The sequence below is a fragment of the Aotus nancymaae genome, unplaced genomic scaffold (assembly GCF_030222135.1).
Source record: "Aotus nancymaae isolate 86718 unplaced genomic scaffold, 86718_ANA_hifiasm-v0.15.2.pri h1tg000029l, whole genome shotgun sequence".
Taxonomy (NCBI): domain Eukaryota; kingdom Metazoa; phylum Chordata; class Mammalia; order Primates; family Aotidae; genus Aotus; species Aotus nancymaae.
Window position 1 is genome coordinate 25,144,354 of NW_026988442.1, and position 17,762 is coordinate 25,162,115.

At 47.1% G+C, this 17,762-nt stretch overlaps 1 protein-coding gene and 1 non-coding gene across 3 annotated transcripts; one reads left to right on the plus strand and one right to left on the minus strand.

The window, feature by feature from the left end:
- Positions 1–347: 347 nt before the first annotated feature.
- Positions 348–17,704, minus strand: WFDC3 (WAP four-disulfide core domain 3). 2 transcript variants are annotated; one of them, XM_012467176.2, is made up of 6 exons: positions 17,517–17,704; positions 14,488–14,564; positions 13,813–13,941; positions 13,011–13,157; positions 1,480–1,665; positions 348–580 (listed from the first exon to the last, which is right to left on the minus strand). In XM_012467176.2, exons 1-6 carry the CDS (start codon positions 17,525–17,527, stop codon positions 564–566), a joined length of 567 nt encoding a protein of 188 aa, XP_012322599.2. In that variant the 5' UTR covers positions 17,528–17,704; the 3' UTR covers positions 348–563. The 2 variants fall into 2 exon arrangements, with proteins under 2 accessions (XP_012322599.2, XP_064238545.1); XM_064382475.1 differs by lacking the exons at positions 13,011–13,157; positions 17,517–17,704 and adding an exon at positions 16,520–16,848.
- On the plus strand, positions 4,816–4,940 carry LOC135277133 (U6atac minor spliceosomal RNA). Its single transcript, XR_010344732.1, has one exon. It is a non-coding gene; the product is annotated as a U6atac minor spliceosomal RNA (small nuclear RNA).
- Positions 17,705–17,762: the final 58 nt, after the last annotated feature.

Here is a 17,762-nt window from a genome sequence, read left to right on the forward strand (position 1 = left end):
GGGCAACAGAACGAGACTATGTCTCAAAAAAAAAAAAGAAACTATCCACTCACCCCTGTCCCACCCTCAACCGACATTCTCCAGTAAAGAAAGAAGTTCAGCAGTTCTAAAAAAGGCTGACCTCCACCCCACCAGGGCTTGAGAAAGACATCTACAGCAGGTCACTCTTAGTTTACTTTCCACCCATCTCTCCCCTAGCCACACCCAACCAACACTCATTTTCAGTGTTCTCAGAAAGAACAGATTACTCATCTGTCCTAAATATGTAAATCATGTAATCCCACACGCGTGCTCATACCCTCTAGCTCTCCCGTATCATCTGAGCCCTCAAACAGCACAGACAAGAGGTCAGCACCAGCCTTTATTGGGAAAGAGAAGCACCACATACCCAATGCCCAATCCAGGGCTGTTTCCCATGCTCTGGGCAGCAGCAGGAGGAGAAGCAGAGCAGAGAGGGCCATGAGTGCCCCTGGAAATGTCACAAGCCCCAGGATGTCACCCTCTCTTGACTGCCAGGAACAGCTTCCAGAGTTACCAAAGAAGCTTCAGACAAATCAGCACAGCTAGGGCACCAGGATCTCTGCAAGTAGAAGAAATATCAAGTCACAGCTGTGCCCTCCTGGCTTCAGTTACCCAACGTGTTTCCCCTCCACCCTAGGAAAGCTTGGCCTATATTGTTCTCAGAAGTCTTACATGGCTCCTTGCTTTCCAGACAATCCAATCCCAACTAACACTGCAGGCTCTTATTATTCATATGTCAATCTTATATCTTCTGTTAAAAAAAAAAAAAAAACTGGAGATATGGCCGGGCGCAGTGGCTCACGCCTGTAATCCTAGCACTTTGGGAGGCCGAGGGGGGCAGATCACCTGAAGTCAAGTGTTCAAGACCAGCCTGGCCAACATGGTGAAACCCCGTCTCTACTAAAAATACAAAAGTCAGCCAGGCATGGTGGCAGGCACCTGTAATCCCAGCTACTCAGGAGGCTGAGGCAGAAGAATCGCTTGAAACCAGGAGGCAGAGGTTGCAGTGAGCTGAGATAGTGCCATTGCACTCCAGGCCTGGGTGACAAGAGAAAACTCCATGTCAAAAAAAAAAAACCTCAAGATATGTCTGTGCCTTTTTCCACCCTGCCCCCACTTCTCCCAAACATATCACACACATTCCGACTGTGTTCCTTTGCCAGCAGTCACCAGATTACCTGTCTGGCATGTTCCTGTGCTATCCTCACTTTGTCACATCTGCCTAGGCTTAAGGACCTCAATCAAATCCTACCTTTCCCACAAAGACCTTACCAGGGAGCCACACCTGGGAACAGGTGTCAGCCTGTACTGTTTATATGAGGGTTCTCATTTGTGACATAGGTTCTTTCTCTCCAGCTAGACTTTTCCTGGCCTTCTGAAGTCCCTTCCCAGTACCTAGGCCAGTGCTTTGCACACAACAGTTGTCTATTATTGTTGATGACAATGGGCAGTACTCACTTAATTCAGAATCAGACCTCACAGTCCAGTTGGGGTTCATGGTCGGTTTTGGGGGCAGGACTGGTGGGGCACAGAAGCGGCCACAGCCTGACTTGCAACACTTTTCTCCAGCTTGACAATTCTCATCCATCACACAGCCGACAATGCACAGGCCCACCAGAACTTTCGGACAATCACCGTCCCGCCCTGTGGGAACAACAGGCACAGGTAAAGGGACAGGACATCAGCTCTGCCATCTCCATGTTCCCATCTAAAACTTAGACACAGAGGCTCCAGGTCATTCAACCCCTGACCCTAACTAGACCCAACTCAACTGGCTGGAAACCATGGAGTTGGAGGATCTGAGAATCTTCAGGAACCCAAGAGACCTCTGAGCCCACAGTTTTCAAATGGTACCCCAAAGGGAGTTCCCAAGGGGTAACTTGGGGATTGACACCTCTGCAGGTTTGGGGTGGGGTGGGTGGAAGTATGTCAGGGGCAAGGCTCCCAGACCACCACCCTCTCCCCTTCTGCTTGGGATTCACAGAGTCACTTCCTCACGGTGACCTCCTCTGCCACCCTAGACAGGGTTTGATATCCCCCGCTTTGTTCTCCTGTAGCACCCTGTATGCTTCCTCTCATCAAACTTTACGGTAATTCATTAATTCCCTTTATGGTAATTCCTTATTTAAAAGGAATATGTCTATCTTCCCTGATAGGCTATAAGCTACATAAGGACAAGAGGCTGTCCCTAGCCTTGAGCATTGCCCGGGAATCTAAAGGGACTAAGATAGCACCAGGGTCAGTGATTCTTTAATGGAGAAGGCAGTGCCTGGCACTCAAAGTATTTGTTTTTTTAAAATGTTGAAGAAACAAAGGAATTGGAACAGGAATGCTTTTATCCATTTATATATATGTTTCTAACTAAGATTTTATTTGGGGTAGGGGAGAAGCTTTTTGTTAAAAATTAGATCTGAAAATCAATGATCTTGGGCAACTCCCTCATTTTACAGATAAAGAAATTTGGGCTAGGAAAGAGAGGTTTGCAAGGCTGGGTGTGGTGGCTCACGCCTGTAATCCCAGCACTTTGGGAGGCCAAGGCGGGCAGATCACCTGAAGTTGGGAGTTCGAGACCAACCTGACCAACATGGAGAAACCCCGTCTCTACTAAAAATACAAAATTAGCTGGGCATGGTGGTACATGTCTGTAATCCCAGCTACTAGGGAGGCTGATAAGGCAGGAGAATCACTTGAACCTGGAAGGTGGAGGTTGTACTCCAGCCTGGGCAACAAGAGTGAAACTCTGTCTCAAACAAAAAAAAAAAAAAAAAAAAGAGGAGTTTGCTTACCCAAGGTCACAGAGCAAAATGAGCAAAACCTCAGTAGGATCAAGATCATAAGCCACACTGCCTGTCTTCTAGCCCAAGTTCCTTCTGCCCCACAGTGTCTTCCCCTAGTTCTTTTAATGTCCACAGAGTTCCCTTGGCCCCAGAAGGAGAGATTGCTTTGTGTTGAGGGACTAGAGGGACAGGAAGAATAAGAACCCTAGCTCCTCCCAGGAAGGGAAAGAGAAGTACTCTTCTCAGGAAATACTCAAGGATTTCTTCCCAAAAGAGCCAACATACCTCCCTAAATGTCTCCGAGGCAGGTGTGGCCACAGCCGGTGCTGCAGCATTTATGCCCCGGGGACAGGATGCATCCCCATCACACAACTCCTCACAGGGAAGGGGGTTGGCAGGACATTCACCAACAAACTCTGCTACAGAATCAAAGCATTGGAACCCAGAGATGCTCAAGGCCACAGTATGAAACACGTTTTTCATTGTGTCCCATGTGCATGTTTATATATAGTTATATATTTATAAACATACATTATTACAGACATAATGTACATATTTATGTGTATCATATATCTACAATACATTCTGAATTTTTTTATTATACTTTAAGTTCTGGGGTACATGTGCAGAACGTGCAGGTTTGTTACATAGGTACACACGTGCTATGGTGGTTTGCTGCATCCATCCCCCCGTCAGCATTCTGAATTTTTTAAGACATAGTCTCACTGTGTTGCCCAGGCTAACGTGCAGTGGCACAATCATAGCTCATTGCAGCCTCAAACTCCTGCACTCAAGGGATCCTCCCACCACAGCCTCCTGAATGGCTAGAACTACAGGCACATGCCACCATGCCTGGCTAATGTTATTTATTTATTGTGTAGAGACAGGGTCTCACTGTATTGCCCAAGCTAAAGTGCAGTGGCACAGTCATAGTTCATTGCCGCCTCAAACTCCAGGGCTCAAGGGATCCTCCTGCCTCAGCCTCCTGAGTGGCTAGGACTACAGGCATACGCCACCATGCATGGCTAATTTTGTTTATTTCGTAGAGACGGAGTCTCACTATGATCTCAGGCTGATCTCTAACTCCTGGTTCAAGAGATCCTCCCACCTGAGCCTCCCAAAGTGCCAGGATTACCAGCGTGAGCCACCACACCAAGCCCACCCTGATGTTTTATATTCTATTTCTTATTTTCCCTAATTACTAAATTGCTTTCAGGACTCACAGTTTGCAAAACACCATTCAGGCCTAGCCCACTGTGGCAAACGTTCTCCCTGAATTCTCCCTGTGGCAGACATCTACACTGGTGGTCTCCAATGAACTATATCTCCTGGGATTCATGCCCTTCCATGCCTACTCTGGGCTTGACCATATGACTAACTTTGACAAATGGGACATTAGCAAATGTGATGTAAGCAGAGGCTTGATAAGCACCTGTATACTGGGGCTTGTCCACTCAGAATCCTTCCTCTTGGAAACCAGCTGCCATGTTATAAAGCAGCTTGAACTACGCTATGGGATGATGAGATGCCCCATGGAGACAGAACCTACAAGAGAGGTCATCCTGGACACTGTGGCTCCAGTTGAGCTCCCTGCTGAGCTCCCTGAATGTAGCTAAATGACTGACCACAGCTACATCATGTGGGTATATGAACTACCCAGCCAAGCACAGGCAACATACACAACTGTGAGAAAGAATAACTATATTGCTTTAAGCCATGAAGTTTGGGGATGGTTTGTCATGCAGCAATAGATACCTGATACCAAGTTTATTCTGAGAGGCAACAGGTCCTGCTAAAATGATTTGCTTCCCTATATTCTTTTGCAACTAGGGGTGCAAAACAAGGACATAAACTGGGAAAGCTCTGTATTCCTGACACAAGGAATACCCCTTTCAAACTGCTCCCTCACTTCTTTCTTCTTCCAGTCCAAAGACAAATATTACATGGAGAGGCAGAGCAGCCTTCTTTCAATGAGGAGGCAACTTAGCACAATGAAATAGTCAAGAACTACAAAGGAGTGTTGTATGAAAGGAGAGAAGTTAGCACTCCCCTCCACAAGGATGGAAGAGGCCCTTGGGCCTGACAACACACACACGGTTAAAGCGCTGCCACTTACTTTGTGGCATCTAACCATCATCGTTTTTTTTAAATAAATAAATAATAAAAATAAAATTACAAAAAAAAAAAAAAGAATTGCAAAGTAGAAGAAGGGAAATAGTTTCATCCTTAGCATCTTGGAGCCACCATCCCCAGCCTTAGGACTTCTTGTTACATGAGAAAAACCCCTACATGATTAATTTTCTGTTGTGTGCAGCCAAACACATTCCCTATGAAGACGATCAAACTCAGAGAAGGCTTTTGCCTGGAACTACAGAGTGAGTCAGCAGGAGGGCAGGACAACACTCAGCCTCTTGATTTGCAGTAAAGTACTTTTTCTATTACGCTATCCTTAAAACATACAGGCAACTGGCCAGGGCCCCAGGCGCAGGCACACCCAAAGAAGGCCACATCCAAACCAAACCGACTCACCGTGACTCATTCATCTTAGTGTTTATTTCAAGTTTCTTAAGAGAAAGGTGACAAGCAATTAAAGATTTCACAGGAAACCACGGCAAGACTGGCCCAATGCCTCTGAGTAGGAACAGGTAAGTATGATTGCATACAGCTGGCTCTGGGAAGTCTGCCATGATGGAAAAAGCAAGTATTGGAATCCAAGGAGAATACATGCAGCTAAACAACCAAGCCATCATAACCCTGTATCCTGGGATTTTCCTGAACAGCCCGTATTTCAAATATCCTGTGCTATTGTGAGATTACATCAAAACTATGTGTCCTGATTTTTGACTCGGAAAATGTGGTCACAGTAACCACCAAATCCATCTCCCTGTACCTCCCCACCCGCTTGACAAACACTGAAATCCATTTAACGAGGAACAAAAGCCTTCTATCCCACAGTTGAGAAGGCTAAGCGTAAAAATCTCCCTGGTGGAAAAACCTGGAGACATAAACTTCTCATGGAATTATGCCATGTGCCCTAGAAATTGAGAGCACCATACTTCCCAGATTGCACCCTTTTGCTGAGCTTGGCCCTGAGATGACCAATGCCAGGAGCTCTTGGCTACTCTCTGCCCTCATCCTCAAAACCGGGCATAGAGCACTTACCTCTATCCTTTTCCAGGCCAGACTTCTTGGAGGTCTGGAGGGTCATAGCATCTCCCTTTTGACCAGTGCCCAGCACCGCCACCCAGCCTGACACCCTGCCCTACACAAGAACCCCTGCCACACAATCCGTTTCTCTCAGCTCTAACACCTGGAATTAATGGGGCCTTACTACCTCCAAGCCTGGGTGACATCTTGCTTTGTCACCCAGCCTGGGGTACAGTGATGCAGTCGTGGCTCGCTGCAGCCTCAAACTCTCGAACTCCTGGGCTCAAGCAATCCCCCTGCCTCAATCTCCTGAGGAGCTAAACTATAGGCACACACCACCAGCCCCGGCTAATTATTTTTATTTTTTGTAGAGACGGGGTCTCACGATGTTGACCAGGCTGGTTTTGACCTTCTGACCTCCAGCAAGCCTCCTGTCTCAGCCTCCCAAAGTGCTGAGGTTACAGGCATGAGCTACCCATTCCTGGCCCTTTGTACCTCTTGATACTCACCTGAAATCTGGTTGGTCCTTTTCCTATCCCCATAGACTTACAAAAACCTGGTGGATGCCATTCTTTCAGCCAGGATCCTCTGTCTTTCACTCTCCTGGCTTTGCCATGATAGGTAAGCTCAGTTCCTCATAAGACATGTTCCCCAATCACCTCACAATTAGCTTACCAGGAATCAGAAAGAGAAATAGGAATGGTAGCCAGAATGGGGATGGCAGTTCCCCACCCTCTATCTATACCCATCCCAAGACCCCAACCTATCACCAAAAAAGTAGTGAAGCTGAAGCCCAGGAAATACTCACTCGCAGTCTGTCCTGCTGCCTCAGCTCCAACCTGCCACTATGTCTGAGAGAAAGATACCAGTTGCTGTTGGTAAAGTAAAATTTCAGCACTTCTTAACCCAAGAAGGGCCCTCTGAGCTAACAAACTTACTCCTTTCTCTTGCAAAGAGAGAGACAGACAACCAGAGAGAGCAATTGGCCTGAGGTCAATGGTAGCAGAACTGAGTCACAAATCCCCAGCTCTGACATAAGGTCTCATGCCCTTTAAACCACATCATGGGCCCAGCACAGTGGCTCACGCCTGTAATCCCAGCACTTTGGGAGGCTGAGGTGAAACATTTGAGGTCAGGAGTTCAAAATCAATCTGGCCAACATGGGGAAACCCTGTCGCTACTAAAAATACAAAAAAATTAGCCGGGTGTGGTGGTGGGTGCCTGTAATCCCAGCTACTGGGGAGGCTGAGGCAGGAGAATCGCTTGAACCTGGGATATAGAGGTTGTAGTGAGCCAAGATCATGCCACTGCCCTCCAGCCTGGGTGACAGAGTGAGACTCCATCACACACACACACACACACGATGATCCCCTACACTGCAGCAAGGATCACACGAAAACAAACCAAGAAGCACTGGGACTCACTCCGCTCAGTTCTGCCAAAAGAGAAGACCCAGTGGTAGATAGTTGTAGGAGTTGGGAAAAGTTATCCACCAGTGTGTAGGGAGTCCTTAAGACCACTTACTTTCAGGTTCAGGGATTCATTTGCGGGACTCAGTGTATAGTCATACCCACAGCTATGATTTATTACAGCAAAGGGGTACAAAGAAAAATCATCAAAGGGAAAAGACCAGAGGAAATCAGGTGCAGATTTTCCAGAGTCCTCCCAGTAGAGTCACAGGATGTACTTAATTCTTCCAGCTTGGAATTGTGACATGTATGAAGTGTTTTCTACCAGGGAAATTCATTAGAGACTCACTGTGAAAGGTCTATATTGGGGACTGGTCACGTAAGCACCTTCTGCCTAGCATGTACCAAGATTCCAGACTCTCAGAAGGAAAGCAGACGTGCAGCCTAAACCACAATGTTTGCACAAACAGTTTAGGCACAGTGAGCCACTCTTATCAGTTAGGGTAGTACAGACACCCCCAAAATCCAACTTCCCGGAAGCCAGCCAAGGGCCAACCTTGCCAGCAAGCCTTTTTTAAGAATAGCAGTCTCAGGCCTGCTATGTTAACTCTTTTCTGTACAACTGCAGTGAGGTTTTAGAAAAAGGTCAGCCAGACACACAGGGAGGCCATCAACCCACATTAAAAGATAATACATATGTGATAATACGCAAAACAGAGGGTCACAGGGGCTCTGGAGTGGTCAGGTTTCACACAGTGAGGAGGTGAGCCATGAGGGAGCCCAAGACAACTCTCAGGCCCGAATCAGAATCTTCACTCCAAAACCTCTTCCCCCCAGGTTATCCCTGTCTGAGTAAAGAGCACCGCCATCACCCAGCTGCTCAAGCTGAATATCTACCACCATTCTTGATAGCCCCTCTCCCTCAATGCCTACAGCCACTTACTTCTTCACCCGGTCCCATCAATTCTACCTTCACAAACACGTAAGCCTTCCATTTTTCTATGTCTGCATTATCTCCACCCCAGCCTAAGCCCCGATCATCTCTCCCAGCCTGCCACAATAGCCTCTTACTGGTCTTCCATCTTCTACACTTGCCCCATCCATTCTTCACATATTGGCAGAGTGGTCTTTTTAAAATGAAAACTGGACAAGGCATCTCCTGCTTTTAAAACCCCTCGAAGTCTTCCTATTGCACTTTATTAGAATAAAGCCTAAAAGAGAAGCCCTGAAGACCCCCCAAAGTCTGGCCCCTGCCTACCTCTCTAACCTCAAATGAAAGCAGCCTCCTTCTCTTTTCTTCCATCATCTTCATAGCATTCATCACATCTTGTGGTTATTATGTATTTGTTTTCTTGATTATTTCCTGTCTGTCACACCATGAGCAAGTCCCAGGGGGACAAGAACCATGGCTGCCCTGCTCACCACTGCAGACCCACATGCCAGGTAGGGTAGCCACACTCAATATATAGTGAATACATGAATAAGTGAGTGAGTAAACAGACAGGTCAGGCATCAGATAGGTGGGGAAATGGAGAATGGGTGGACCAGAACACAGAGGTACTTGGCATGACTATATGAGCTCTTGAGCATTATCTGGCAGTCTGCAGACTTTTTAAAATGCATTTCTGGCCGGGCACAGTGGTGTGTGCCTGTAGTCCCAGTTTCTCAGGGGGCTAAGGCGGAAGGATCACCTGAGCCCAGGAGGTTGAGGCTGCAGTGAGCCAAGATCATGCCACTGCACTCCAGCCCGGGTGATAGAGCGAGACCTTGTCCCCAGTAAATAAATAAATAAAATGTATTTCTTCCCAACTGCATTATCACTCTAGGAGCTATAAATATCCTTATCCCCATTTTACAGATCATAAAAGTGAGGTTCAGAGAGATGAAAGGACTTGCCTAAGGCCACACAGCAAGCAAGCAAAAGAGCCAGGATTCAGACCCATGTTTGGAGTAGAACAGCCTCATGAGAGCAGGACCCAACATCGGCCCTTGTCCTCAGGCAACCTGATTGGCCCTTCACTTTGCCAAACAGACCAGCACTGGCTATGATAAACCTCTGGCAATGTCAGAACTTAAGGAAAGCAGAAATTTTTCATAGCCCTGGAAGGACAGCTTCCTGTAGAGTTAGGTACAACAACCAGTCCTGCTGGGTGAGTGGCCCAGCCCTCCCATAGGGCTGGAGCTGTAGAAAGTAGTTCACTGCCAATGCAGTAGCCAGTATCACCTCCCTCCAGGCTAGGAACCCTGCTCCGCCCTGCAGGCTCTGGGACATCTGTGGGATGCCACTATTATAGCCTGCCTGCCAAGCTCCAATGGAAAAGGAAGCCCTATCTGGGCTGGCCAGGAGCTAGAGCAGCTCACAAGGTACTGTGCCTGGGTGCCAACCTCACCCTTAGCCCCTACTATTCAGCCATCAGCTTCAAACACTGGGAATATTGTACCAAGCTCTACAAGCCAGCAGTCAGTGACCTGCCTGAGCCAGATTCCCAGGCTGGTTCCAGAGCTGGGCCTCAAGAGTCCTGGCAAGGAGAACAACCTTCCATTCTCTCTAATGGGCAGGCTGCCCAAGATAGCTGCCTACGCCAGGCACAGACAGACCCAATGGGTACTGGCAAGGGGCCTCCTACCTAGGGAGGTTTGACTGGAAGGAAAAAGGTTGTCACATGTTATAGAGTTTCAGGGTCTCAGAGAGGAGGTGATCAGGGGAAAAGAAAACCATCCTGGTTTTGGATAAAGGGGCTGGTTGAAATTGTACTCCTGCCGGGCACAGTGGCTTACGCCTATAATCCCAACACTTTGGGAGGCCAAGGTGGGTGGATCACCTGAGGTCTGGAGTTCGAGACCAGCCTCAGCAACATGCTGAAACGCCGTCTCTACTAAATACAAAAAAACTAGCTGGTCACAGTGGCACATGCCTGTAATCCCAGCTACTTGAGGGGCTGGGGCAGGAGAATAGCTTGAATCTGGGAGGCAGAGGTTGCAGTGAGCCGAGACTGCACTATTGCACTCCAGCCTGAGCAACAACAGCAAAACTCAGTCTCAAAAAAAAAAAAAAAAAAGAAAAAGAAATTGTACTCCTGACCCTGCCCACTTAGGAGGTAAGAGGAAGAAAGTTAATATATACTGAGGGCCAAATACTTTATACACTTTGAATAATTACAGCAAGTCTCCGAGGTTTATTCTTTCCACCTTACAGAGAAAGGAACTAAGGCTCAAAAAGCAGAAGAGACTTGCACAGGGACCTGCTGGCCAGTAACTGGCAAACCTCAGGATTGAACCCAGGCCTCCGATAACCCAAGCCTAGGATTTTCCACTCTAGCATGCCATCACACACACTCAGATGAGAGAATGGTTCCAGTTCCTTTAGAAAACACAATGAGAGACATTCAAAACAGCAGAGAAGAAAGTAAAATACCTAGGCATAAATTTATGAAGAAATATTTTAACACTATAAAACACCCTGAAATATGCGAAATACACTTGATCAACAGGAAGATGTAAGGACTGAACGTAGGCCGGGCACAGTGGCTCATGCCTGTAATCCCAGCATTTCGGGAGCCAAGGTGGGCAGATCACCTAAGGTCAGGAGTTCGAGATAAGCCTGGCCAACATGGCAAAACCCCATCTCTACTAAAAATACAAAAATTAGCTGAGTGTGGTGGCACATGCCTGTAATCACAGCTACTCAGGAGACTGAGGCACAAGAATCACTTGAACGTGGCAGCAGAGGTTGCAGTGAGCCAAGATCACGCCACTGCACTACTCCAGACTGGGCAACAGAGCGAGAACCTGTCTCAAAAAAAAAAAATTGAACATTTCAGTACCATAAAACAGGTTGAATATATATATTCAACTTTATAATACCAGCAGTTCTCCTTAAGCTAGTTTAATTTATATATCTAACATCACTCCAGTGAACGTAGTCTTGGTATTTGGGAGTGAAGGAAGAAAAATAGACAATATTATAATAAAATATATTTGGAAGCACAAATAAGCAAAAGTAGCCATGAAAATCATGAAACAAGAGGAAAATAGGAAGGGGTTAGACACAGAAGACACGTCATCAATTTCTAACAGGTTTTAGGGGACTCTCAAGGGAATGGAGAAGGAATAGAGCAGAGAGCCCTGTCACTTCTACCTCCAAATTTTCTCAATTGTGTCACCTTTCTCCATCCCCACTGCTACCTCCCTAGTCTCACCGGTCTACATCCTCACCTGGCTTCATTCTCTCCCTCCCAATTCTACTCTAACCTTCCTAGCTTTCTTTCCATCTCTCAAATACAGCAAGCTCTGCACGTGCTTCTCTCTCTCTCTTCCTGGAATGTCTATCACACCCTTTACCCGGCTAACTTCAACTCCCCCTCCAGGTTGCAGCTTAAGTGTCACTCCAAACATACCATCCTCAACCACCCAATCCAATGTGAGTTCTTGGCCAGGCATGGTGGCTCATGCCAGGCTTTGGGAGGCCGAGACGTGGATCACTTGAGGCCACGAGTGTGAGACCAATATAGCCAACAGGGTGAAACCCCATCTCTCCTAAAAACACAAAAATTAGCCAGGCAGAGTGGCACGTGCCTGTAATCCCAGCTACTCAGGAGACTGAGGCAGGAGAACTGCTTGAGCCCGTAGCAGTGACCCAAGATCGTGCCACTGCACTCCAGCCTGGGCAAGAGAGCAAGACTCTGTCTCAAAAAATAAAAATACAAATAAAAGTGAGTTCTCCCCTTTACTCTGTCTCTCAGCACCCTTTAATTTTCCTTCCCTGTGCTTATCAGAGTTTGAAATTATATATTTATTTACATGCTTATTTGTTAAATCTCTTTCTCTCCCATGAGACTATGAGCTCCATGAAGGCACGCATGGGATCTACCTTGTTCGCCACAATATACCGGGAACCCATCACTGGATCTGGCAAACAGTAAACATTCAATAAATACTTGTTGAAGAAATGAATGTATAAATTGAGAATTAGGTCACTGGGACTCTGCAAAAGGGAGAATGAATCTCTTTCAAATACCTCTCTACCAGGACCAGAATGAAAAATAATCCGTTTCCCACAGGAGATGGCCCCACTGTGTGTGTACACTGGGACATAAGAATCTCAGGAGCAAGCGCCCTGTGCAGTGGCTCACGCCTGTAATCCCAGCACTGTGGGAGGCCGAGGTGGGTGGATCACAAGGTCAGGAGTTCAAGGCCAGCCTGACCAACGTGGTGAAACCCCGTCTCTTTTAAAAAAAAAAGAAGAATCTCAGGAGCAAATGAGTAGGGAAATGTGTGCCGCCTTCCATAGGCATCAAGATTCTTCTTTCTTTTTATTCCTATCTCTATAGATTCTTAGCCTAAGATTTTAACAGAGAATATCACAACTAACTATGGGAACTGGGAATTACCCAACAGCTTTCAAAGCAGCCTGCAAATGATGGTAAGCCAAGGCTGCCCTCTGGCACCCTCCTCTGCGTGCCCAGGCCACATATCCCAAATCATCATGGCTTGTATACCCTTTGTATATCTTTTTTTCTAAGTTCTCAGAATACAGCAGGCACTTTGAAAACACTTGTGTATTCAAAGCAAAGTAAAATCAACAAGTCGATATGTGCATATTTGAGAAAGAAACAAGCAGACCAAACAGAAAACCTGTGGGGACAGGGCTTCTTACCCAGCTTCCGTTTAGAGACTGGGACTACACAGCTCTTGCTGCAGCCAAACGTGCAGCATTTCTTTACACCTGGACATGTCTCATCAGTGATGCACCATTTCAAGAAGGATTGTTTCCGAATAACCCTAGAGCAATCTCTTTTCCTCCCTGTAGCAAAAAGGGAGACAGCCAAGAAAAGAGAAATAACAGCCACAAGCACAGCAGAAGGGAAAAACAGAAAAAGGAAGCCCTGAGCTTCATTTTAGCCTCTGACCCTGGTGCTAAGGCAAAGACACAATAATAACAACGATGGTAACAGTAAACATTTACTGTAACATTTACTGATGTTTACCTCGTGCCATGAACATCTCATTTGATCCTCACAATTATCCCCATTTTATAGATGAAGAAACTGAGGCTAAAAGCTTAAGGTTTACAAAGAGCTAAGGCTTATTTAAGGCTTAAAAAGGTCTGCTTGGCTCTAGGGTCTACTCTCTTAAGGATTATCTTTTTTTTTTTTTTGTCTTAATCATTATCTTAAACAGGCTTCTCTTTACAACTCTTCCCTCCAGCCTTCACAGGAACTTTGAGTCCAAAGTAAAAGATATAGATAATCATTGATGTATTCTTTCTTGATGGAAGGCAAAGAACTGGGGGCACTGAATAATTAATGGAGGAGGGACCCTAAAAGAGTAAAGAAGAAGTACTCTAGGCAAGCTAGACTTCAAGAGGCAACCTAAGAGGTGGGAAGCTCTCTGCTTCTGTCTATCCCAGAAGCAAGGTCAGAGAGTACAGCCAGACTTTACCCTTCATGCCAACATACCCTTAGGAATGTCTCGGCAGATCCGACCACAGCCTGTGGTGCAGCACTTCTGCCCAGCCGGACATGATGCATCGCCCTGGCACAGCTCTTTGCACGGGTTCTTATCAGGAGGGCATTCTCCCTCTTTCACTGCAAAAGATATATGAGTGTGGGGTAACTACCCAGGCCTCAGAAAATGGGGAATGGAGGCCAAACTATTTCAAGGACATTCAGCCCCTCCAGACATCTCTATCCAAAGTATTTCTGCACCACTACACTCTAGCCTGGGTGACAGAATGAAACCCTGTCTCTAAAAAAAAGAAAAATTCTGGAACCACCTTCCCCTCCCAGCACACAACTACTAACATACATCCACCACTACTAAAGGAGCAGCTATCCTGCAGATAATGAGAGAGAAAGGTTGGCATGATCCTGTTCTCATTTAATGAGTTCTAAGGAAAAGCTAGAACCTCTAGTAAGCCCAACTAGAAGTCCTATCTCCTCGTCCAGAGAGGGTAAAGAAAGCCAGGAAGAACTACCCAGGCCACCCTGAGAATCTGTTCATCCAGTCCTGTCCTACAGATGATCATCTCCACCTATGAGCAACCTTGCTCTGGGAGAAGGCTGGGGATGACTTCTCCTCTCCTCTAGTCACTTTCTGCTACTGTTGGCCAGGGATCCCAAATGATAGCTCACCGTGTTCTCCTGCAGTTATCCAGGATTCCAGGGACCCAAGAGCAAGAAGAAAGAGGCAGCCTAACATCATGATGATGCTGAGAGTTGGGATGAGAGCTCAGTTCAGGCCAGAGGTGTACACCTTGCCCGGAGTATCAGCTGAGGTACGGGCAGAACTAGGGATGGCCCCAAACCCAGACCCAAAGCCTTCCCTTTCGCAATACGCCCCAAGAATGTCTTCTCCTGACGAGAAGAAGGATTGGCTGCGGAGTGTGGGAAAATTCCTGGCACTACCAAAGGGCACATGTGATGGGAGGATCACACTCTATAAGCAATATGCACAACACTCCTGGATCATTAGGAACCTAGTGGGTAGCTGGAAAAATGGAGGGATGGCCACTGGAATAAGAATTAAAGAGAGCCCCAAAGGGCACTGGAAGGACACAGCTTCAGCCCAAATGACAGAGGGAGAAACTAAACACGATACTTAAGAAAATAGTCAAAGCTGATAACATAACCAAGCATAATAAAACTGTGGCTCCTATTCATCCTAGCAACCTAGAAAAGACAGAATGGAACAGACCACTCAGAAACTATCAGAGGCCGAGCTACGCAGATCACCTGAGGTCAGGAGTTCGAGACCAGCCTGGCCAACATGGTGAAACCCTGTCTCTACTAAAAATACAAAAATCAGCTGGCTGTGGTGGTGCATGCCTGTAATCCTAGCTACTTGGGAGGCTAAGGCAGGAGAATCGCTTGAACCCAGGAGACAGAGGTTGCAGTGAGCGGAGATTGTGCCACTGCACTCTAGCTTGGGTGACAGAGCGAGACTCTGTCTCAAAAAAAAAAAAAGAAAGAAACTATTGAAAACCTACAGAAAAGCAGTAGTTGAGTTTGTTAAGAACTAATGTAAAAGCACCAAACACCTGCATCTTTGTCCCTCTAGCCCACACAGGCCATTCTTGGACTGTATGAAGGCTAGCTGGCAGAATCCAAGAGAACAGTTGCTATGTCTGACTCAAATAGACCGCCCACACATACCTCCTTTTTCTTTTTCCTCTATTTCTTTTTCTTTATCTGTCCTGCTCATGCATTTGGTCAGCTGTGACACCTAATGGTATCCACTGGCACTGCTTAGTCCTATGGATAGAGGATATTCAAGGTACAAGGTAAGAAACCTCCTTAGTAGGGCCAAAAAGTTTGAAGCCAGGAAGTTGCCTTTATTGTTATAAGGCTGATGTGGCCCTGGAGATAATTAACATTTGATGATGACCTAACATGCGCCTAATATGCTTTTTGTTTTGAGACAGAGTCTCCCTCTGTCACCCAGGCTGGAGTGCAGTGGCCCGATCTCAGCTCACTGCAACCTCTGCCTCCCAGGTTCCAGCAATTCTTGTACGTCAGGCTCCCAAGTAGCTGGGACTACAGGCACCCAACATTACCCCTGGCTAATTTTTGTAGTTTTAGTAGAGATGGGGTTTCACTATGTTGGCCAGGCTGGTCTTGAACTCCACCCACCTTGGCCTCCCAAAGTGCTGGGATTACAGGCATGAGCCACCATACCTAGCCTGTATTATATATTTTAATCCTCATGCTTATCTTGCAGAGGTAAGAAAATGGATTCAGAGGAGCTAAGAAAAAATGCCCATAAGTGGTAGCCACTGGAATTTCATAATAGTAACTACAGACAGCATTGTTTGAGGGTTTACTCATGCTAGTTTTAAACACTTTACATGAGTTAACTCACTAATCCTCACTGCAACCCTATAAATTAGATGCTGTTATCCCCATTTTACAGTTGGGAAAAGAAGGCACAGAGAGTTTAAGAACTGTGGGTCACACAGCTAGTAAGTGGTGAAACAGAGGCAAGCAGTCCAATTCCATAGCCAGTCCAATAGCTAATTTTCTTAACCACCATACTATACCAAATTTTAACCCAGATATTTCTAACTGCAAGACTCATGCAATTTCCACTACTCTTGTATTGTGACCTGGGAAGAGTAACAGGCTCTACCACCATAAATGGATCCAATTATATTCAGGGATGTCTTACCTCTGAGACAGAGCTAAGGGAACCTCTGGAGAACTCCACCTTGTTAACTCCCTGCATCCCCAGCCCATCCCAGAATCACCTCTCTGGGGAGAGAGGCTCAGATCTTTGAGACTGGTCAACACACAGCCTTCATTCTGGTGCGTTCAGACACAAGAGGCAGCCACTGGGGTCGAAGCCTGGAGAGACCCAGTAAGTGTTTTGGGATGGCACAGACTGGATGCCCCTTTGTTGAGTGCCCCAATCTTCGCATTAGGCCCACTCCAATGTTGGAGGCTGAGGGTCCAGAATATTAAAATCTTTTTTTTTTTTTTGAGATGGAGTTTTTTGCTCTTGTTACCCAGGCTGGAGTGCAATGGCGCGATCTCGGCTCACCGCAACCTCCGCCTCCCGGGTTCAGGCAATTCTCCTGCCTCAGCCTCCTGAGTAGCTGGGACTACAGGCACGCGCCACCATGCCCAGCTAATTTTTTGTATTTTTAGTAGAGACGGGGTTTCACCATGTTGACCAGGATGGTCTCGATCTCTTGACCTCGTGATCCACCCGCCTCGGCCTCCCAAAGTGCTGGGATTACAGGCGTGAGCCACCGCGCCCGGCCCTTAAAATCTTTTTTTTTTTTTTCACTCTGTCGTCCAGGCTGGAGTGCAAAGCCGCGATCTCGGCTCATTGCAAACTCCGCCTCCCGGATTCAAGAGATTCTCCTGCCTCAGCCTCCCAAGTAGCTGGGATTACAGGTGCGTGCCACCACGCCCGGCTAATTTTTGTATTTTTAGTAGAGACAGGGTTTCGCCATATTGGCCAAGCTGGTCCGAACTCCTGACCTCAAGTGATCTTCCCGCCTCGGCCTCCCAAAGGGCTGAAATTACAGGCGTGAGCCACCGCGCCTGGCAGAGCATATTAAAATCTAGTTTTCAAAAACTGAACTGCAGGCGCCACTGTACCAAACGCTTCCCTCTGCTCCCCAACCCCAGCCTACAGAAACCTGCTCTCCTCCTCCTACCCCGCAGTCATCCACCGGCCTTGGCCCAGCGGGGAACATCCCTTGACTGAACCGCCACTGAACACCCACACTCCACAATTGAGGCGCAGCCCTCGCGGGAGGAAGCCCCAACGACCTCCACGAACAAGGCATCTAAATATCACTGTCCCCAGCAAGGGGCGGTGGCCCGATTCCCATGGTAACCCGGAGCTCCCGCGTCGCGCTTCCGGGCAGACGAGCAGCGCGCTCCAGTGACGTCACAGAGCC

What these genes read in the sequence shown, in the direction of transcription:
- WFDC3 (XM_012467176.2), bottom strand. An exon ending in GATAACTGCAGGAGAACACG is followed by an intron (nt 13,942 to 14,487) that starts GTGAGCTATCAT and finishes TATCTTTTGCAG; the next exon opens with TGAAAGAGGGAGAATGCCCT. An exon ending in CTGCCGAGACATTCCTAAGG is followed by an intron (nt 13,158 to 13,812) that starts GTATGTTGGCAT and finishes TTTTTGCTACAG; the next exon opens with GGAGGAAAAGAGATTGCTCT.